The 23,848-nt window shown below is 38.2% G+C and overlaps 1 protein-coding gene across 2 annotated transcripts in view; it reads left to right on the forward strand.

Moving 5' to 3' along the window:
* The first annotated feature begins 3,640 nt into the window (after positions 1-3,640).
* Positions 3,641-23,848, forward strand: part of zc2hc1a.S (zinc finger, C2HC-type containing 1A S homeolog) — a 34,427-nt gene continuing 14,219 nt past the window's right edge. The window contains exons 1-6 of one of the 2 annotated variants that reach the window (XM_018268777.2): positions 3,641-3,845; positions 6,945-6,997; positions 12,416-12,532; positions 14,942-15,083; positions 17,036-17,184; positions 22,473-22,569. In XM_018268777.2, coding sequence (XP_018124266.1) covers positions 3,830-3,845; positions 6,945-6,997; positions 12,416-12,532; positions 14,942-15,083; positions 17,036-17,184; positions 22,473-22,569 — 574 coding nt within the window. In that variant the 5' untranslated portion in view covers positions 3,641-3,829. 2 annotated transcript variants of the gene reach the window in all.

Genomic DNA, 23,848 nt, shown 5'->3' on the forward strand with positions numbered 1-23,848 from the left:
CTGGAATTTTTTGTCCAAAAAATAGCATCTGGTAGAAGACAGATCATCTATTCATCATTTCTGTTCTTGTAAAGTACAGCACTCTTCTAGAATGACGCATAGTAAATGGGTGACTGCGTGCATTGAAAAAGAAATTGAAAAAGTCAAATTACCAGCAGCACACCAAATCAGTTGTAATGATGAAAAAAAGGGATTTATTTAGCCCAAAAACACGTATCAAACAGGCAACGTTTCGGGCCCCTTAAGACCCTTATGTTACCACATACAAAAACATATTATATAGTGACTGGAGGAGGTATGAGTGAAAAACCCCTCCTCTTCCTCGATGTGACATCACCAATCCACTGCTATTTTGCCCAGTACTGAGACATTCATTAGTTTCTACAAGTCTGCAGAATTCAAGAGGTAGAATGTGCACTTTCTGTTCTGAACTCTGTGTCTCAGTAAAGTCTTCAGCATTCAACATTGTGTTTTTTCTTTTTAATTCCCCCCCCCCATACTAGCTTTGGTGGTATGGTGTATGCTGTTTTGAGGAATCCAGAAATGAGGAAAATGTTATCATACTTACCATAACTTCGATTTCTAGAACTTCAAAGAAACAGCATACACCATGCCCAACCTCTTTTTATTAGGCATGGAAACTAGACAATGGGCTTGGTTGGGGGGAGTGCTTAATATAGATTTTTAATATGGAGGAGGAGGTGTGGGCCTGTCCTAATCAATTTGAGGGCGGGGATAAACACATGGTGTATACTGTTTCTTTGGAGTCCACAAAAGAGAAATTATGGTAAGTATGATATGTTAGCTGAAAATACTCTCCACAAACCACTAAATAATGGTGGTCCAGTTGATCAACAGAAAACATGGAAATTAGAAGTAGACCCAAAATCTAAGATAAATAAGTAGAGGAACCTAAAGATTTTATTTGGCTAATAAAAAAGAATTTAGGATTTTAAATAATATCTTGACATCACATATTACTAGCATATAGGAAAATCCATTCGATATCACTGTAAACTTAAGCAAGTAATAATTATTTTCTAAATTCAACTAAATAGTTATGTTAACATGATTTTTATATGATGTAACATGATTATTATTTAAAATGTTGTGGTCATAATTACACAACCACACATACATAAAAAAATTTATGTATTATTTGGGGACATGATGGCATTCCCGATGGTTGCTGAGCACCAGAAGGGACTTCATACATATGTGAGTGTGCTGAGGATCTTTTCTATTGATATACATTGAAGTACTCTCAATAAATGTTACGTTTTACGGATTTGTGTGCGACGCAGTTGAAATACACACACACAGTGACAAGCTGGCTGCTTGTACACGTAATTTTGGGGGAATTAGCAATGTTACCCAGGTTTAGCAGATGATCAGGAGCACCACGTTTTCAGCCAAACACAGGTTTTTTTCAAAAGGCTTTTCCCAACATAAATTCATAGGAATACAGTTAATAGGGTTTTGGCATTGTGCAATTAAACTTTTCATCCCCCTCTGGGGTTCTCACCATTTGAGAGTGACTGTTGCACTCAGGTATATTCAGGCTTCTCCTTAAGTTCTCTACTCTCCACTCCAGGGATACTCATTCACTGACTGCTGGCAGCACCACACCTCCCTTCAGCATTTATATGGATCCCAAACCTCTTTTATCTGCAGCCTAATCAGATAGCAAATTCCTGAATGGAGTATGGAATGGAGGACCCACCCTGCTCTCCTCCATTCACTCCAGGGACCCATTATCCAGTTTTTCCTAAGCTGGCAAATAAACATAGCCTTGCTTGCTGCAGCAATACACAGTTTTCCCTGGACTTTAACTGGTTACCAGTTTACCACTGGTGCACTCCCCCCATCACCCTACAATGTGTAAATAAATCAATAAAATGAAAAAAAGTGTATAAAGGTGTAGGGATACAGAGGGTTAATTCCCCTCTGTTCCTTAAAATGTGAAACCACAGGTTTGGAAATCCCCTGCCTGTGAGCTACAGGTTCAACTTAGAGTGACGGGAGGGGCAGGAGCCTTGTCCCTGTGCAGTCTGGCCATGAGCCTTTGCTCATTTTATTTCACTGAGAACAGAGTGGAATAAGAATCTGGCTGCAGAATATAGGGGGCAAAAGCTGGAGGAACCCCTGGATGGCTGGGGTGCGGGAGCTCCAAGTCTTGGAGCTAGACCAGGAGGGTGTGGAGCTCCTAAATGCAAAACTGGACTTTTACATGCTTGCAGTATGGAGAGTGCTGGGAGCTATAATTCAGCAGAGGAGGATAAAGCAAATTATGTGCTTGGCTAGGAGAGCTTGGAGCTTCTGAGGATATCATCGCTGTGATGCATGTTCCAGCTCTGGATGAGTCTACCCATCTGTGTAAACTCCCGGGTGCGTCTGTCTGAGGGAGGGTAGAAAAAGAAGGGATCCAGCGTGTTTCCTGTTTGTGAACAGGCTTTGTTGCTGTGCCTGCCACGTTGGAGCAAATCTCCAGACTGAGAGGTATTTGGGCAGGTATCGCTACCTGGGGAAAATAATGCTCTTTTGGGAAAAGGGACGGAGACTATTTATCAGCCAAGAGTGGAGTGTGGGACTTTGCCTGGCAGGGAGGTACCAGGATTGGACTGCAATAAGTTCCCCAGGGTAGTGGGTCATTGCTATGTGAATGAATATTTAAATCTGCACTTTTTTTATTAAAAAGTAAGGATGCACTGAATCCACTATTTTGGATTCGGGCGAACCCCCAAATCCTTCACGAAGGATTCGGCCGAATACTGAACTGAATCCTAATTTGCATATGCGGCAGATTTTGTATTGAGGGCTGAGGAGGGATGATGAATGAGCCACGAGGGGGGAGATTGCAACAGCATTTGTGGGCAGCACGGAGGTGTGACTGCAGCCTCTTGGGATAAGTGAATATAATAAGAGGCGAGTCTGCATACTTCTTTGTTAGGAGAGCGAACGCATGTGTTCTCCTGATGATGCCCTAAAATGCGTTCCGTATGGACAGGCGTGTTTGGATTCTGGCGAATGGCAGCCAGGCTGCTGTAAGACGCCACAGACATTATTTAGTGGGTTGCTGGGGGGCTGTTTGGGTTTTGTGTACTTGGAACGACAGGGCCTTTTTTCAATTCTAGTCAGACACCGGGTCAGGTTGGGTAGAATCTCTCTGAAACGCTGTAGTTCACTCTTTAACAATTTTGTTTTCACTCTTTATATCCACTACCCCATTCTGAATAATTTGCAGAGAATGAGGTGAAGATTATAAAATATAATTTCAAATAAACGTCTGGTCGTGTATTAAACTAGCACGTGTGTAATGAAGTACTGTACAGAGCAATTAGCCCAGCTACCCTGGAGGAGCCCATTGTGAGGCAGGTGAGCAGAAGTAACGGGGTACAGACTAGAATACAAGAGTGGGCATTATAAGCCCCGCTCTTATCGGTGGGCAGAACAGCTGGAATCCTGGGAAATAACTAATGTTACGTCACACACATCCAGTGACTATCCTGCAGGAAAAGAAATCACCCAATGGGTGTTCCAGTACAAGCTGTTTCATTGCAGGCGTATTGTTTGTCTTCCTACACCTGGAGAAACATTGCAAGCGCCAAGATAGCTGTACTACCCAGCCACGCCTATTTCATTGACTGACAACCGTCACACTGCTTCCCCGCCTCCCTATCTCGTTTGCCACGCCCAGCCCCCCGGCCTAAAGCTAGTTGTGCCGCTACGCGTTCCAGCCAATCAGTCGCTTGGAGATGGAAGGGTGTGTTTGCTAGTTGCCTTGACAGCGGCAGTAGGGCAAAGAGACACATACGGGGAGGAAGCAGACATGGAGGAAACAGAAGGTAAGGATAGGATTGTTGCCGGGACACGGTCACCTGATCAAAACAAACATTTCTCCTGCGCAGGATTATTCTGTACTAGTTTATTGTAGGCGCTGACAGGCTTTATCTGTGCAGTCGCCCCTCCCCTCCAGCTGTGTAAATGCAGTCATTCCGCTGTATATAACTCGCTGTTACCACCCTGATCAGCATTGGGGCCCTCTGCTTGTACAGCAGCCTTTGTGCGATAACTGCTGCAGGCTTTCACCTGTCGCTTATGTACAACTCTCAGCAGCCAACCAACAGCTGAAGGGGTGCTGGGAGTTGTAGTACAACAGCATATGGAGGGTTATAGGATGACATCCTCTTGGACTAATCCAACTTGCATTTCTCTGGTTCCCTGGCTTTCTATAAATGGCACTACTGTGGATTATATTGTGATTAAAGTACCCCCTATTGTAAAATAAAAGGATATTATAAGTTCCATGGCCATATAAAGGCAAAATGCTTATACCCAAGTCATGTTGACTTCCTTTTACAACAGGGGGTACATTACTTATTATAATCCACAAGTTTTAGTAAGTCATGTGACAGAAAGGACATTAACTGATGACATCACTAAGCACTGTTTATATAGTGAATAAAGTACCCCCTATTGTAAAATATAAGGATATTATAAGTCACAGAGGAGTTCCATGACCATATAAAAGGATGAGGCTGAAGGCCGAGTGCTTTTATACAGGTCATGGAACTCCTCGGTTACTTCTATCTATAATATACATATGGAGTTGCTATCAAGCTGTCCACACACAGGCTCATTTACTAGACGGTGAAGGAACTCATGGACTGATATCAGCATCATATTTCTGATTTCCATTCACTCCAGAGTTTGTTTTCAACTGCCAGTCAGCGGTCATCAGCTCTGCTCTGAATGGATGGTTGTGTAACAGGCTTAAAAGTACAGTATCCCTCCCATCACATATTTTCATACAAAATAGTGCCATAGCTTTATTGGCTGTAGGGTAGTAGAATAAGGGTAGAACTACATGGGTGTTTTAACATTTTTTACCCGTGGGTCGGGCGGGTTCGGCTCTTCTCCTGCTCTCCCCGCCTGCCACCTTCAAATGCTGGTATCCGACTTCCGGGTTCCGGTTTTATAGTGTCGCGTCTGCTCGGCACGGGTCTATAAAAGGACCCCGGAAGCGGGTGCGGGCGGGGGTATTAGCAGGGCGGGTTAGGGACGGGTGCGGGTCAGGGAAACCCTGACCTGCACATCACTAATCCATATCCACTAATCCTTCTGTTCACACGCGAGGAAGCGCAGGCGTCACGTCGGATGCGGCAAATCTAAGGTAAGTAATAGGAATGTCGGACGTTGTCGCAGTGTGCATCTGACAAGACATGACTGTCGGATGAAGACGATGCATTCTGAGACAACATACAACATTCCCATTACTTACCTTAGATTCGGCGCATCCGAGGTGGCGCCTGTGCTTCCTTGTGTCGCGAAAGGTATCGGATGTCAAAACGGCTGCCCTTGTAGTTCTACCCTAAGGATATGCAGCCCACCTACTAATAGCTCAGTAGTCGGGGTTCTAAAAAAAAAAAACTTTATTATCTAAGGCCACACATCTACTATATGTTGGGGTAATGGGGGTTTTGCTTTGACTTCTGCATCAACCTTGACTTGTGTGGTTTGCAGGTTCTGTGTTTCCCAATCCACATACACACACACGCATATTTACACATTCTTCTGACTCCTTATACATTGTGGAATGGGGGCACCTCAGTGATACAACATCCCATTCCCTACACAAGGTGAAGACTCCAATGCATATTTACAACTGCACATTAAAGGGGTGATTCACCTTCAGGTTAACTTTTAGTATGTTCTAGAATGGTCAAATCTAAGCAACTTTTCAATTGGTCTTCATTATTTATTTTTTATAGTTCATGAATTATTTGCTTTCTTCTCCTGCCTCTTTCTAGCATTCCAAAGGCGGTCACTGACCCCCTCTAAAAACAAATTCTCTTTAAAGCTACACATTTATTATTATTGCTACTTTTTATTACTCATCTTTCTGTTTCAAACCTCCCCTATTATTATTCCATGTTCTCATTCAAATCAATGCATGGTTTCTAGGGTAATTTGGACCCCTAGCAACCAGATTGCTGACAATGCAAACTGGAGAGCTGCTGAATTAAAAGCTAAATAACTCAAAAACCACAAATAATGAATGAAAACCAATTGCAAATTGTCTCAGAATATAGCTCCCTATATCATACTAAAAGTGAACTTAAAGGTGAGCGACCCCTTTAAAGGGATCATTTTCCTTTGGGTTTACTTTTAGTATAATATAGAGAGTGATATTCTGAGAAAATTTGGAATTGATTTAGTTTTTTTTAATTATTTGTGGTTTTTGTGTTACTTAGCTTTTTATTCAGCAGCTCTCCAGTTTGCAGTTTCAGCAATCTGGTTCTAAATTACCATAGCAACAGGCATTGAATAACAGACTGGAATATGAATAGGAGTGGGTCTGAATAGAAAGATGAATATTTAAAAGTAGCAATAACATTTGTAGCCTTACAAAGCATTTGTCTTTAGATGGGGTCATTGACCCCCATTCAAAAGCTGGAAGGAGTCAGCAGAAAAAAGCAAATAACTTAAAAACTGTAAAAAAACAAATAATGAAGACCAATCGAAAAGTTGCTTAGAATCGGCAACTTACTCTACTATAACATACTAAAAGTTAACTTAAAGGTGAACCACCCCTTTAAGTAGAAGTATTGGGAGTGATTATAAGGCTGAGTGACACCAGTGTTTATATAGTCCATCAAACTCTGCTCTTTGAGCCTTTCATCAAGCAGCCAATATTTTCAAATAAGCTCTGACTGCTGATTACTAGGGGGGTTATTGGTTATACATTTGTACAAAGGTTCTGTTTGAGAAGTAGGTCTCATGGTTTCTTATTCAAAATCACACAGACAAGTAGGATTGTGTCATATTGCTTTGCTGCTTCCTACACAGCAACCTTCCCCTAACAACCTTGCCATAACACGGACACTATCTAATGGGTTTTCTTGAATTATTTGTACTTACTTTTCTTTCTTTTTTTATTGTAGAAGAACTCAGACCATGCAAAATTTGTGGTAGAACCTTTTTTCCAGCGACACTGGTGAGTGAGTTTGTGTAGTCTGTACAAATGTACTTCAGGCTTACAATAGGGTTTTCCCATTGCTGCTGGCATTAGGAAGGACAAAGTCTGTGTTGTGTGACACAAATGTCCGAAATCTTTCTTGGATGCTCGATGCATACTCGTTGAAAGGGTAACCATGAATAACTGTGCTACCCTACAGTTCTGGGGTCTTCAATTCCATTTTAACCTGAATACTGTCTGCACCTGTATGAGTATTATATGTTCTCACTGTGTCTCCTGGGTTTCCTCCAAAATCATACAGACAGGTGAATAGTTTTATAATGAAACTGACCCTAGTGAGTATTTTGCTTAAATTAGATAGAGAACAATTAAAGGAAAACTATACCCCCAAACAATGTAGGTCTCTGTAAAAAGATATTGCATAAATCAGTATGCAATATGTAAAACCCTGATTCATGTAAATAAACCATTTTCATAATAATATAATTTTCTAGTAGTAGGTGCCATTGGGTAATCATAAATAGAAAGGTGAATTTTATGGGGCAGATTTATCAAGGGTCAAATAGGAAATTCGAATTTTCTAATAGTTTTTTTTGGTCAAAACTCACCAATTCGAATTGGAAATAATCCAAACTTGATTAAAAATCTAAATTCAAGATTTAACAAACCTTTACCCTGGGAATAATTTGAATTTGACTAGTCGCCACCTAAAACCTGTTTCATGTATAAGTCAATTGGAGAGATCCAGTGACCCATTTGAAGATGTTAATAGCCTTCCTGACATTCAAGTTTTTTTCGGAGAAAAAACTCGACTCAAGTTTAGTCTAATTCGAATCGAACTTGATTAGAGTTTTCGAGTCTGTAAAATTAGTTCAAGTTTTAGACATTTAAATTTTTTCTTAAATAACCTCCCGATCGAATTGACTATATTCGAATTTATTAGAGTAAAGAAATTCACATGAATTCGACTTTTGATAAATGGGCCTCCAAATGTAGTGTATGTATGATGTAGATTGTTCTATTCTGAGACACTTTGCAACTGGTCTTTCTTTTTTTATTTTTTGAAATTATTTAGCTTTTGTTTGCGCTCTCCAGTTTTTAATTTTAGCAGCTATCCGGTTGCTATTGTACCCTAGCAACCTAGAATGATTTCAAGGTGTAAATGACAGACTGGAAGGTGAATAGGAGAGGGAATAAGTAGAAAGTAACAATAAATTGTAGGCTCATGGAGCAATTTTTTTTTCTTTTTGGCGTCAATGACTCCAAACGACTAGACAGCATTTTGCAATATGAAAAGAGGCATAGGAGGAAGGTAAATAGTTAAAAGTACTTAAAAGACTTCAAAAATGACAGGGCCATAAATCATAATAATACTTAGAAAACAGGAAATGGCATGACGTTAATTATATCGCTTTTCCGTAACATTTCTATTGCATGGGGATTATGCTACATGATTTGAAAGATTTCATACAAATCCAAAATCCACATCCGTTACCGTCTCCAGTTTCTTTAAATAAATTTTAGATATGGTTTGTGTAACAGGCTGAGCCAAGATTAACTGGCTTGGGGTCTATCTGGGTCATGTGTGGATGAGGTAACAGATGGGCCTACTTTCATATCTCACTTTGCAAAATCATGATTAATATCCCAGGAATCGTAGAGGGTTTGCTTAATTATTTATAACTCAAGCAAGTCTAAAGCATATTTTATTAAAGCTGTCGTTTTATTTTTAGATTTAAAGGCTGGCCATGTCAGTTGTTTTAGTGTATGTGAGATTTGGTGCATGATAAGGAGGGAAAAATACTGAACTTTTTTGATGATTATACTGAAAAATTCATTAAAACCACCCAAAGGAGCAGGGTAGAGAAGAGTAAGTTTGTGTAGGCCTTCTTTACATAGACCCATAATAAACACCGTGCCAGTGTGAAAAGTCAAGATTCTTTGGCCACAGTTCATTATATAAAGAGAACTTTAGTAGACACATAAAGGTTTATTGCATTTATTTAAAGGGCATGTAAAGGCAAAAAAATAAAATCCCATTTGTACGTTCTTTAATGAAAAAGAAACCTATCTCCAATATACTTTAATTAAAAAATGTGTACTGTTTTTATAAGAAACCTGACTGTATGCAGTGAAATTCTCCCTTCATTTACAGCTGTGGATAGGAATTGTCAAATGGTCCCTAACTGCTGAGCAGGGAAACAATCATACTTATGAACAGCAGGGGGAGCCCCCGCCTTACTTCCCAGCCATGCAGAACTCAAGCAGCTTTGTTTATGACGATCCCTAAGCAGCCCAGACCACACTGAGCATGTGCACAGTCTTAGTCTTGCAAAGATATTTAACAATGTTACAAGATGGTGAGCCAACTTTGAAAGCATAAATTATTTGTTTGATTAGGCTTGTGGTGCAGTAAGTTCATGTTTATATTTAGTATACAAAATACAGCATTTCTAGCCTTATTCTATTTTAAACTTCACATGCATTTTAAAGAACCAAATTATCCATCCAAGTTATCCATCCATGTCAAAAAAGCAACTTCATCCTTAGTTACTCCATTAACAAATGACCAAATGTAAGTAATTATTAGATACAACAAACTGAACACAGACATCCCCATTGAATGGAAACTTCCCTATCAATATGTTTATGCTTGCCATGAAAGTGAACTAGTCACCACAAAGTTTCTACAAGAACACTATGCCATAATCAAAGGAAATTCCAAAATAGACAAAAAAAAAAGTTGATGAAATATATTAGACTGGGAATGGTTACTAATCCACGTTTAAGGCTCTGGGACTACATCCAACCACAGCGAGAGCCAACATCTCCAAATGCTTTGGAACAGTGGTGAATCTTCCAAAATAAAAACTGCAGGCCTCTCTAGCCTAATAAATGTCAGTGTCCATGACTCCATAATAAGAAAGACACTGGCAAAAAAAGGATTTATAGGAGAGTCGCACTACTATCCAAAAATAGCAACAATTATTGTCTCATGTTTACAAAATAAAACAAATGGATAATGTTCTACAGTTCAGTTACACGTTAATTGTAATACTCTTGAGACAATTCAGTCCTGTTATGTCAGACATAAAGCAAATACAGAATTGTACAGCAGGAGCAGAATACCAACTGTCAACTGGTAATGGTGGTATGGTGTTGGGGTATGTTTTGCTGCCTCAGGACCTGGACAACTTGCTATTGTAAAAGAAACCTTGAACAATCCAGAAATTATTCAGGTGAATGTACAGTCATCTGTTTGTGAGATAAAGGTGAAGTATACTTAAGATTATGCAACAAGACAATGGTTCAATACACAAAGACAAGTCTAAATCTCAATGTTGAAGTTTTGGACTGGCCTTGTAAGAGTGCCGACTTAAACCCAATAGAAATGTGGTGGCAATACATGAGTAGTTCATGAACAAAACCCTACCTATCTGATGTTAAAGACTGATATCAAATTATGGAATGCATTTCGTTTTTGTCACCAGATGTGGCGCTAGCTAGTTATTACATTTAAGGAGGACATCTAATATAAGTAATTCTAACAACTGGACTTGCTGAGTAATCATTGAATACGTTTCACTACTCATCTGAGCAGCTGCTTCAGTTCAACTGACTGGTGCGGAAAGTCCTCAGCATATAAACTCTTCCACTAATCCAATCACAATGGCAATTGTAACTCTTCAGAGAGGCGATATCTGAAACTCACAGAGGTGTAATTCCGTGGGGTTACTGTGATTGGATTACCAAGGTATCATGCAACTGAATGAATGAAAATCTTCATAGTCATTTAAGGGGGACAGTTTGTTTTTTCGGCCAGGATTAAGCCTTTTTCAGCAGGATTCGGATTCGGCAAAATCCTTCTGCCAGGCTGAACCGAATCGGAATCCTAATTTGCATATGCAAATTAGGGACGGGAGGGAAATTAGCATTCGGTTTGTTATTCGGCTGAATCTTTTGCAAAGGATTCGGGGGTTCGACCGAATCCAAAATAGTGGATTTGGTGCATCCCTAGACACAAGTGCTTATTCTTGCACTAAGAGGCACAAATTTGCAGAGGCTTATTTATTCAAATTTCAGCAGTTTTAGAAGTTGCTGAAACCACAACTAAACTCACAAATGCTAAAACCATGATTGTCATTTAATTTATTAAAAGATTTGAATATAAAAAGTGAGCACCAAAAAAAGCATTGAACGATGCACTAAAGAATCTGAAAACATCTAAAAATGTTCGTTTTCCGCAAAATACCTAGCAAAAAAAAAATCAGATAAACTCTATAAGTCTGATTTCATTTAAAACAGTGCAACCAGATCAGCGCAGCTTCCATTGATTCTATAGCACATCAACAACTTTTACCAAGTTTGGTATTAAAGTTTTTTCTGTTTTTTTTCACTTTGGTAATTTTTAGAGCTTTTTAGAAATATAGGAAAAAGAATCTGATTGTTAGTAAACGGGCCCCTTAGTGTTCTTTTACTTCATTTAATTGTCATTTTAAAATACTCCTTTCAACAGCTGTGCAGAGATTAGGGTCCCACAACTATGGAGTGATTTTAATAACAGTTTGTAACTCAATAAGAGAGTGTCTTAATGTAAAGGTAAGTACAGCAGAACTCCCATTTTACGGTTTTCAGGGGGCCAGAAAAAAATGGTGTAAAATCCAGGAAAATGGAAAATCAGGGAAATGTATTATGCATAAATGTCTAGTATAGGTAAATCTAAAAAAAAAACTAAAAACAACTGGACTTGCTGAGTAATCAATGAAGACGTTTCACTACTCATCCGAGCAGCAGTTCAACTGACTGGTGTGGTAAATTCTCGGCATATAAACTCTTCCACTAATCCAATCACAATGGTACATTGTAACTCTTCAAAGAGGTGACATCTGAAGAAATTCACAGAGGTGATTCTGTGTAGTTACTGTAAATGGTTGAGAGATGAGGATAGTGCTAGGTCTTACATTGTTTACAACTTTTTTGAGCTATACCTGTACTTTATATTGTTTCAAAAGGTTTTTCTGCTAATAATGATTTTACATATTCTGCCTACACCATTTGAGGAGGGTAGTTGAAGGGTTGGCATTAAGATACAATAATAGAGCAGAATACCTTTCCAAACCTGACTTGCAGGTCAATGTACTCATACCTGCCATGCAAGTAACAGTGGGTACCCATCACTCTGCAGGACACTATCCCTGAGTAGTGTTGGAAAAAAAGCCCTGTCAGTTGAATGAAACTGGTTGGTTTGACTAGAGCTGGGCTTGGTACCTTAAGGGACACAGATCTTGTTGTGCAATGTCCCCCTTTGTACAGCTTCTATTTTATTTTTCTATTATAATAAAAAATGGTGTTCTCTCCACCACAAGTGATAAGTGTAAATTCTACATTCTGTTAATTAAAATTAATTCATTTGCGCTTTTTACATTCTTTTACCAGAAAAAACATGTGCCAATATGCCAAAAAACATCTGTGAAAAAGAGGAAAACATTTGAATCGAGCAGGCAAAGAGCAGAGGGAACAGATATTAATACAGTAAAACCAGTAAAGCCAAGGGTAAGTGAAGTTGTATTTCTTGTATGAAAGAGTGATTGGGTTGCTGTAGTAATTAGCAAAACAAATAATCAGTAAACAGGTTGTTCACCTTTAAATAAACTTTTAGTATGACATAGTAAAAGAGACTAGTAAAACTATTACGATGACAAAGACAAAACAATCAGGAGTGCATCAATCAGCAATATAACAGTGCCTCAATCAGGTAACAATGAACATACACGAATACCTCAACTCAACAATATAATAGCGTATGCATGATTCTGCATCTAATCCAGTATGCATCAATCAGCAATACATCAATCAGCAATACATCACCATTTGCGTCAGCATGGACATCTGCACCAAGAGACTGGGAGATCCCTGATCAGTCAGCAGAGAGGTCTCAAGCGGGAATCAAGGGCCCTGGGCAGTATGCGCACTACTCCACAGGAGAGATATTGAACAAACAAAATGGAGACCCCCAGTTTTATATGCTCAAAAAGAATGAGCTCATCTATTAATATCAGATCTTGCTTCCCATGCGTTTATCGGGATCTGGCTAGACTACTAACAAGTACATCCGAAGCAGAGATCCTATCTAGTCAACTAGTAGTACATATTCTACCCCTGGCTACAATAAATGAAGGCTCTATGAGAATTTCAAAAAGTCATAAACATATTAGGGGCAAATACAAGTATTAGGTCATTGACTAATTGGGTTCAATAGTTTGTCTTGTGCAAAGCTCCGTTATACAGGATTAAAGGTTATAAAACTGTCTTGTATACTATGACACAAAGCTTTGTTATACACAATTATAGGTCTTGTATACTATATTGGGTTCAATATACCATATTGGGTTCAACAGTAGAACAGTTCTTTGTGTTATATTTCTATCAAAGTCTTAATTTGTTCCAAAGTAGTACCATGAGCCATAATTGATAAAACCCCTCTCATTACACCTACTCAAATTGCTCAGTTCTGAATGGTCTTGGGTCTTCTTTTATGTTCTTTTATCCATGTGGCCATCTTGCATTATTTCTGTATATCCAAGAAATGTTCTACTGGCTACTAGTACAGGTATGGGACCTGTTATGCAGACTACTCTGAACCTGGGTTTCTGTCATTTGGATCTTCATACCTTAAGTCCACTAGAAAATCATTTAAATTTTAAATAAACCCAATAGGCTGGTTATGCTTCCAATAAGGATTAATTATATCTTAGTTTAGATCATATTTGGGGTTTTATTGATACAGAGAAAAAATAAACCATTTTTAAACATTTGGATTATTTGATTACGTCTATGTATTTACATAATTCAAAACTTGCTGGATAAAGGGTTTCTGGATAACGGATCTCATTCCTGTACATTTTAAGGGGAGCTCTACCCAAATAATGAAAAACAAACAATTCTGCCTAATAAAAGTAGTAGAGCTTACAGTCTTAGTGGGTGGGTGACTAACATACAGGCACAACTTGGAGATGAAAAGTGCACAAGGTTGGGCATAGTCCAGTAGGTACAGGACTATGTATGATCATTTCATGTTTAATATAGTGACAGGAAAACTAGATCTCTTTCTTTGTGCCTTCGCCTTCTGAACACGGTGGATGTCGATGGGGAGCCTGAGAAAACAAGGCCCTAAAGTTAAAGTCTAGAAACAGGAACCCTGCAAAAGAACCAGACTGTGATAGAACTAGCATAGCGCACTCTAGAAGTGTAAGTTATGCAGATTTAGCTAAATACAGCAACACTACACTCAAATTTAGGGTTGATAGCTGATTATTACTGGCCTTAAAGTGAGGGGTCCACGGTTTTAAAGTGAGGGGACCACGGTTTGGAATGGAACTCAGGTTACATATGATAAATAATTGTTGTGCGTCAGAGAGGTGTAATTTCACAAACACCACTCTCTTTCTCCACACAGCATCGGCGAGGGTCCAGCTGAGAGAGAGTGTCTCTCAGATGCTCATACCCGCTCTTTATAATGTTATGTGCTGCCCTCCAGTGGTAAATTCATAGGTCACTTGTAAAGTTCTCGAAGAGCTGCTTTTTCAAGATGGTATTGTTTGGTATCTTTTCCCCCCAACTACAAATAAATAAAGCAGTGATAATCTGCTATGATTTTCCTGTGATTTAATCATCTTCCTATATTCAGGTACATGCCTCTGTTTATTAATTGGATGCCAAGCAAAGGAGATATATTTAGTATTGATCTATTTCAGAAACTGCATACTTTCCTAAAGAATATTAACTCTAACACAGATATCTGAGGCTCGGTACATCATATATACATCACTTTTTTTTAAATAAAAAATTATTCCTCAAATGCAATATTAAAGTCGAGTTAATTGCGCACCATGGTGCCTTCATTCCTCAAACAGTTCTAAAACTTCCCTTTGAGTTTGCTGAATTCTGCATTCTTTCTTAAAGCCGGAACCTCCAAAAAAACAGTCCAACTGGAAGAGGAAACATGAAGAGTTTATTGCCACGATAAGATCTGCTAAAGGAATATCTCAGATTCTAAAAGAAGGCGGTGAGCTTCCACCTCCACCCCCACCTTCGTATGATCCCGGTATGACTTTATTAATCCATCAGTAGATCCTTTTGATGCAAATATCTGAGCTGTATTGTCAGTTTATGATGGAGATTCATTGTAGCTCACAAAATAGAGTGCAAAAATTGTTTGGTGCTGCTCATCTAGCCATGGAATTTGAGGTCAAGGAAGGCTAAATTGCCTTGGGGGTGCCAGTATGTTATGCACCCCCAGTTCTGATATAGTCCATAAAACTGCTCTTTTGTCTGTGTAGCCACATCTCCTTGTTTTATCTGCAAAATATATTAGCAGATGCCATGTGCAGATCCACAAGTGATATCATATCATTCCCTAATAGCAAATTTGAATTAGAAAATTGCTCACTATTGCTGGCATGTAAAGTAGTGTTCTTGTTTTCTATCTGCTTTTTATGGATTAAGCACGCCATTCTATCTTGGAAAAAAAATACACATTATTAGTTTGAAGTTTAACAAACAGGTCCTCAGATCCCAAGGCTATCACACAGTTACTATCACTACATTAAGGGGCAGACTTATCAAGGGTCGAAGTGAAAATTCGAATTTTTATGGCCAAAACTGTCAAATTCGACTACGGAAATGTTAATTTGATTCGAGTTTTTAAAAAAGAAAAAAAAATCGAATTTGATTTTTGAGATTTAGCATACCCTGGCACTTTAAGAACTAGTATTTGACTATTTGCCATCTGCCAGATTGCTGTTTTAGCCTATGGAAGACGTCCTGGGATCAATTTGGAGTTGTTTGCAGCCTTCTTGACATTAGAGTTTTTTTGCGCAGAAAAAACTCAAATCGAGTTTGAAAACCTCAAATTGATTTAGATTCGATTTCGATTACAGTTTTCAAGTCCATAGTATTCATTCGACTTTGAAAAATTAGAATTTTTTAATAAATTTCAGTTGGTGGAATTTCGAGTTCATGGGAGTTTATGGTAGTTTTAAAAAAAAAACTCCCATGAACTCGAAATTCGAACCTTGATAAATCTGCCTCTAAGAGATATAATATGTGGTTCCTTTGCTGTATCCCTGCGTAGAAGGGGTTTGTCCTCTACATTACTTGCATTATCCAAATCAATCCGAGCTTAAGCCATAAATTGCTTTAGGTTATCCTGATTGTTTTATGCCACTTACTGTTGTCTATAGACTACTGCTATTTTTCAGAAGGGGGTTAAATAAAGAGTATTGCTTTCTGTTTAAAGTGGACCTATCACCCAGACACAAAAATCTGTATAATAAAAGTCCTTTTCAAATTAAGCGGGACAGACAATTACTTTCACTTTCTATTCAGCATTTCCTAGATGATACTGCTCTCCCCACATTCCCCCTCTCTCTTTACCAATTAATTGTGTAGCTGGTGCATGGGGATGGACATCAGGTCCCCCATTTTGGTGCACAAACAAGATTTTGAGATGTTGCAAGGCTTGTCTTAATAACAGTGTCCACAAAATGGCTATAATTATGAATTCCCAGACTGAAGGAAACAAGATTAAAAAAAATTATGTAGTGCAATTAAAGTTAATTTCTCTTGACTTATGTGATAAAATAGAATTTTTCATAATTTTTTTGGGTGACGGGTCCCCTTTAAGTGAATGTGAGTTAAGAAAAGCTATTGTGAGTGGCTTCCCCATAGTCTTAAAAACAGATTGTTCACTTGTCTCAGCAAGAATTGCATTCTAGTGGGAAACCATGAGTAACCAAAGTTATTTGTTGTCGTCTTTAATCTGAAAAGTTAAAAAGCAGCAGCAAAATGCCACATGCATCATTTAAATAAAATACATTTTTAGAAAAGTGTAGTGCCCCCATACTCTATATTTTTGAAGGCCTAATTATAAGAAACAAATTATGTCATACAAAGGCACTTATAGAGCTATCCTATAGTATTGCAGTAATTTCCTAAACTAATCCGTGACTAAGCATTTAATCAAGCCTGTGTTTACTGTTTCATTTTTAAATGTAGATTATGTTCAATGTCCTTATTGTCAGAGGAGATTTAATGAGAATGCTGCTGATCGGCACATAAACTTCTGTAAGGAGCAATCGGCTCGCATGGGACAAAAAATTAAAGGAGGTACAGATCCCAAAAGAAAACCAACAGTACGTCCCCAGGTAATAATGAATTTAGGGATGTGCGATATTGACTTTTAAAGGGGGTGTTATACTTACCCGTTATTGGTTCAGGAAAGAATACTAGGGATTTTCTGGAGAAGCAGAAGCTCGAATCTGCTATCAATAACATGCAGATGCTATCAAAAACATGGGCATAACAAATAAAAACCACACATGAAAGGAAGGTAAGAAAGAACTGAAATTCACACTATAAGTGAGAGGAACTAAAGGATTAAACTTGGTTAGACCTTAGGCCCAAATGTCTGATGGTGTTTTGGGCACAACTAAATTATGGGATGGATGTAAAGTCTGGCCACAGTCTGCATACGTTATGATTTGAAGTATGTGCCAAAATGGTCTGGGAGTGTCTGGGAAATTCAATTACAGAAATTTATGTTTATTTGACAGTAGTTCCATAGATTCTGAACTCACAAAGAAAGCACAAACTTTGAGAACGCAGTACAGGAGTTGCCAGTGGGAGACCATAGATTTATTGGTTCACGGTACAAAAAAAACAAAGAACTGCTCTTACAGCCAAAAAGGTGGCTCTGCCCTCAAGACCAGGGTAATATTGACCAAGGCTATCTTGAAAACAGAATCCATCCAAGTTATGGGTGTTCAAAGGGAAATCTGTATACTCAGAATTATATTCTCTCTCTAGAGAATCTAAGAAAGAAAGTACATATAGTCATAAGTAATTAAAGCACTGCGTATCTTGACAGCGCTATATAAATAAATGATGATGAAGTAATTATTATTATTCAGTATTGAATGATCTTCTAATCCATTTTGCAGTCAATAAGTATATTTTGTACTTTTATTTTGTGAGGTGGCAGTTTACTGCTGGGGATTATTTTTACCTTCCTCTAGATCAGTGGTTATCACATTTTTTCCAGTTCAAGCTCCCCTTGGAGGTCAAAATTCAAGCGCACCCTTAGCTCGTGTCAAGTTGACATATATAAGAAAATATGTGGTGTACCAGTCATTCAGTTCCTAAAATATTTGAAAATCTTAACATAATTAAACATCAAGAAGGAGAGCTAATACACATTCTTCACAAATCGTTCTATTTCAGATTGGTCCCCACAGTCACTCCTCCTTATCCCCACAGAGGGACCAGCCCCACAATTTTAGGAACACTGCTATAGATTCACATCAGATGGTTCTGCCAAGGTAGCACATCATGGATTTATATTGTGATTATTTTCCTTGATTCTGGTTTAGGCCTGTTTTCAAGGGATTTCCTATTTTGAACTTGTCATATAAAGCATGCAGGTCATCTAAGGTGCTTTCATAGGCTAATCATATCAAAGTGCAATGCCATCACAAACACCAATGAAAGCTGATAGCAGTCGCTGGCACATTTTGCATCCTGCAAAGCTCTTCCAGAGTGCTAAAGGTCCAGCTCTGTGCAGCAAACATTGAATTGGTAGTTATGTTGTATATAATGAAAAGATAGGATTTCCAGAACCGGATAGACAAATGTCAGTTTTTACACTTCTTGCATTTTCTAAACCCTATAAAATAGACATTTGAATGAACAGTAACGCCAAAAACTGAATGATTTCTATTATTTAAATATTACTATTATTTAAATAGTTCTGCTACCATGCATTGGCAAATGACACTCCTCTAGTTTATATAAAGAAGCCACTGTATAGCCATGGGAGTGGCCATTCAAGATGAATTGGGTAAAAAGGCACATGTTTACACAGCAGATTACAGATAACTGTGTAGAATACAAGGGGTTTAGCTGTTATACAGGAAGATAAACTGGGATCAAATTAGGGTTGTCACCTTTTCCGATCGGGCAAGGGGGTGGGCGGATGATATTGGTGGGCGGACGAATGATGGCGTAAGGCGGGTGATCTGGGGGCTGACCAGTGGAGTAAGGGATGGGGCAGATTACATCAGGGGCGGGACTGATGATGTGGCGATCAGCAATTGGCTGATCGCCATGTCATTAATGTCAATGGCCTGTTCGGATTTCCTAACCAGGCTGTCCGGGTGAAATCCGGACAGGTGGCAACCCTAGATCAAATGCTATTCATGGCTCTCTACAGCACTACAGACTGAAAACCTCTTGTATAAAATAGGGCTTCTTCCCACACCTCCACATAATCCTGCATTGTTTCTAGGTTTTGTCTGAATCCTACTGTTTTTTTCCCCAGGATTCAGATTCCTTCAGAATCCTTAGGAAATTAGTGATAACTTACCCAGGTGGTCTAGTGGGAGGAGGTCTGCAGGGTCGCCTTTAGCCTCCTCAGTGAGGACGCCCGCCACGCCGTCACTCCTCTAAAAGTTCTGTGTCTTAGGGCGCGCGCGTCACAGGACTTCCTACTTTATTGGCGCATGTGTGCTGACCTGATGACGCCAGCTCGCAGTGGCGCAAAGTTCAAAAGTATTTAAAGCCACAGACAATAATTTGCCTTGCCCGTTATAGGATCTTGTTCCTGAGTTTCCTGGTGCTTCTGTGCTGTTTAAACTTTTGTATCTGATTCTCTGTTGTGACCCCTGTCTGCTACTGACGATCCTCACTTCTGAATCCTGACCCTTGCCTGATTATTGACTCTGCTGTTTCTGTACCCCTTTCTGATTGATCTTCCGGTTTGACCTTTGCCTGCCTGACTCCGTTTGTACTCTGCCTGCCCCGACCCGGCCTGAGACTACGCCTCATGTTTACATGAGGTGCCCAAAAGACTTTGCTTTACAGTCATGTCCCTTTGCTTGTTCAGAACCCCTCGCTTAGCACCTCTCTTATTAAGACCTGGCGGCATCCGATTAGCCGAGGGCTCCTCCCGAGGTGAAAGGTGGCTGTTAAGAGCTGAGAACAGGGTGCTTAGCATTGGTTCTGAATTTAGGGTGCCGACTGTGACAAAATGATTCATAAATATTTGATCTGTGGGTTCAGAAAAAACAAACCCAGAAAATTCTAGTGAGTTCATTAACTCATATGCTTGTGTTTTCTGGCTCCTTTTTTTTTTAAAAAAAAACAATTTCAAAACAGTTTGCCAGTTTTCCATGCTAGAAAACAGTGTTAAAGTACTCACTTGTGTTTTCTGACTTTTGCCCCAGTTAAAATAATCCCCCTTGATAATTCTTCTGCCAAAAACGTTGGAGTGATATTTGAGTAAAAAGAATTGCTGTTTTTCTACCACCTCAGTTTGGTATTATTTGATCAGTGTGCAGAGTTTATGGTTTACAGTGTTATGCAATTCCATCCCTTATTTGGGGGAGATGGTTTTATACTCTTGCACCTGACAATTCCTATTTCTTTACATTTGGCAGCTGGATTGAGCACCCTCCAATCACTGTAATTGTTTTGCCCTAACTCAAGGATTTAATGTTCATAAATCAGAAAATATCTCATTTTCTGCAATCTACTCTGACCAAATCCGCACACTTAATACCCGTATTTATCAATACATTTTCCGAAAAATTTCCTTTGCAGGAAAAAACGTGTGCAAAATACGAATCGTACTAATCTTTCGGATTTTTCGCCTGAAAACTCAGATTTGTTTTGATTTTTGCCTGAAAACCACGATTATTGCACGAAACCCAGATCAGAATATCTTCTGGACTCTTCCCATTGACTTATATGCGACTTCGGCAGGTCTGAGATACTGATTTTCGGATTCTGACTTTTTCCATCCTCGGGTTACAATAAATCCCGAAAAATTTGAGGTTTTTTTTTTTACTTAAAATTCGGATTTTATAGTAAAATGTTTTTGACATTCGGTCTTAAAGAAAAACCCCCTTAGATTATCAAGGGTTGAAGTGAAATCGAGGGAATTTTCAAAGTTAAAAAATGTGAAATTCAAAGTAATTTTTAGATACTTCGACCATCGAATAGGCTACTATGACTTCGACCTTCGATTTGACGTAAAATCGTTCGACTATTCAACCATTCGATAATCGAAGTACTGTCTCTTTAAAAAAAACTTTGACTTCAATACTTCGCCATCTTAAACCTGCCAAAGTGCTATGTTAGCTTATGGGGATTTTTTTTGAAGATTTGAATATGCAGATTAGGGTTTAGGATTCTAACAAATGAAGCCTGTTTTGTAGCAACAAAATATACTTTTTTTTCAAATTCTCTTTATTGAATTTTTAAAAAATCCAGCAGTAAAGTTTCAAACAAACAATATTTGCCAAGATTCTATGTGAATCATACAAATAAATAGATTTAACATTAACAGCTATTAATTACCAAGTGACCAGATATCTACGTCATCTTTTTTGCTCGACAAATTTAAAAACACAGCAAACATTTTCTCCAATATAACATGTGAATGGTACAATGAAGTTCAAAACAGGTAGCAAAGGATTTTCCAGACCTCAAGGATTTTCTCCTATAAACTTATAAATAAATTGCCTTTTTGTTGTTTCTGTTTCTAAATAAATCGACCACTTTACTTTAAATAGCTTTCTTGAAGAACAGTTTCCTAATTTATATCTAATAGCAAAGGCAATGGGGATTTTTAAGAACATCATTTAAAACTGGAGCAGTATCCTTAATCCAATACAAAAAGATGGCCTTCCTAGTTGCTGCCATTACTAAAAAAACAGAAATAAACCATTTAATCAGAAATTTCAGGGATAGAATTTTCACCAGACTCCTGGAGATAATCAATGAGGTCAAGAAGTGCAAATTGTGGGGAAAGTTTAAAATCAAAATAAGTTGTCTTGCTTATAAATTCTTGAATTTATTCCCACAGTAATTTAATAAATGGGAATAACCATATAAAGTGAAAAATGTCTGTTATATTTTTTGCATTTCAGACTATAAGATACCTTACTAGATTCAAGATAATTCAAAAATAGTGTACTATATCCAAAATGTAGAATCTTACTCTTGTTCTATATTGTTTCATATTCTTTATAAGCTTATTTGGAGTAATTTCTGTTTTTAGAAATAAAGACTATTTTCCCGCCAAATTTTCGAAAGGGATTATAGTTCTGACGAGACAAAAGCAATTGAGAAATTAAGGAAATCTTATTTAAATTAGAGTCTTCAAACAAACTTAGTAAAGATTCATAAAAGTTATGATTGGATAGGGAAACATACTCATTTCTCAATAAGTTAATACCCCTTTTCAGCTGGAAATATATATGTTTCTCCTGTGTTTGGATCTATTAATTGTCTAGTTTGAGTAATACCCTTTTTCTCCCATTTCAGTAATACTTGATCCCTATTCCTTTTGGGAAAACTACCCAACAAATTATACATTATATACTATTATTATTATATTATTTATAATAATATTTATTGTCAATTATTTTTGCAGTATAAGCCACCAAGTCTTAAGACTGATTCACCCGCAGCTGTTTCATCTCCGGCTTCACGTCTGCCACAACCACCTAATTTTGGAAAACCCACCTCAGGTACAACTTAATTGTTCAGTTTAGAAAAGAGAGTTCACCCTGAATTCATTCTTTGTTGGCATCTTTGTATTTAAATTTTACTTACCCTTGTTTTGATGGGTTATTATGATTGATAGTAGTTCTAATGATACCTTGGCAATTCACTGAGATACCAGTGTAATGCACTTACTGACTGTAGATCGATTAGGAATATATCAACTCATTTTACAGCGCTCGCAGGTGCTGTTTATTTTTTTAGGGTTGTGTGAAAAACATTGACTGATCATTTAATGGCCATAAATCCATAAATCCAGAATCTGTCAATGATGCTGAGAGTCCAATGAAATGACTGAATGCTTTGATGTGCACTGTGAAACCATCTCTTTACTATTCCTTATGAACAACAGGCCTACATCATATTCCTAAATCTACAATTACAAAAAACTGACCCCCATTTAATGCAAAACTTATCGTGTTAACCTCAGTGAGTATTTCATATGTATATGAAAAAACAGGACCCGCACTATCTGTTAGTTGTGATTTATTTCACACAAAATGGGATCTTTATCCGACGTTGCGATCTCACATGGAGACCTTTCTCAAGGATGTCTTCATGTGAGACCGAAACGTCGGATAAAGATGCCATTTTGTGTGAAATAAATCACAAACATCACAACTAACAGAGAGTATGTGTCCTGCTTTTTTTATACATGATTGATTATTGACTGTGCACCTATATATATATATATATATATATATATATATATATATATATATATATATATATATATATATATATATATATATATATATATATATATATATATATATATATTCACATCACACAAACCGCACTCCAAGGACTTGTCAGGTGCAAAAATCAAATGCCTTTATTTCAACATTTCGGCTCTCACACGCGAGCCGTCTTCAGGACGCGAGCGTGTGGAGTGCGGTTTGTGTGATGTGAATATAGTGATATTTTTACCAGCACCCAGATATATATATATTGTGAGCTTCAGGTAGCGAAACCCAAGGCCCGGCACAGTTTTCAGCACAGAGAATAGAGACTGATACAGCCTTTAAGTTTAAATGCAGCTTTGCTGACTTTTATTTGGCACAAACACTGGCTTCACATAGGGGATAAAATTCGCTTCACGTAAGCATTAACAGTCCCAATTCACACCCTCACTGGTGTTAACTTCAACTCACGGTTTCCTTAGCCCTCACTGGCTTTTGGTGGACCGCAAATACCAGAATCCTCTCTGGGGCACACTCAAGACACACTTGTCTCCTGGGAGGG

This window comes from Xenopus laevis, chromosome 6S, assembly GCF_017654675.1.
Source record: "Xenopus laevis strain J_2021 chromosome 6S, Xenopus_laevis_v10.1, whole genome shotgun sequence".
NCBI classification, from domain to species: domain Eukaryota; kingdom Metazoa; phylum Chordata; class Amphibia; order Anura; family Pipidae; genus Xenopus; species Xenopus laevis.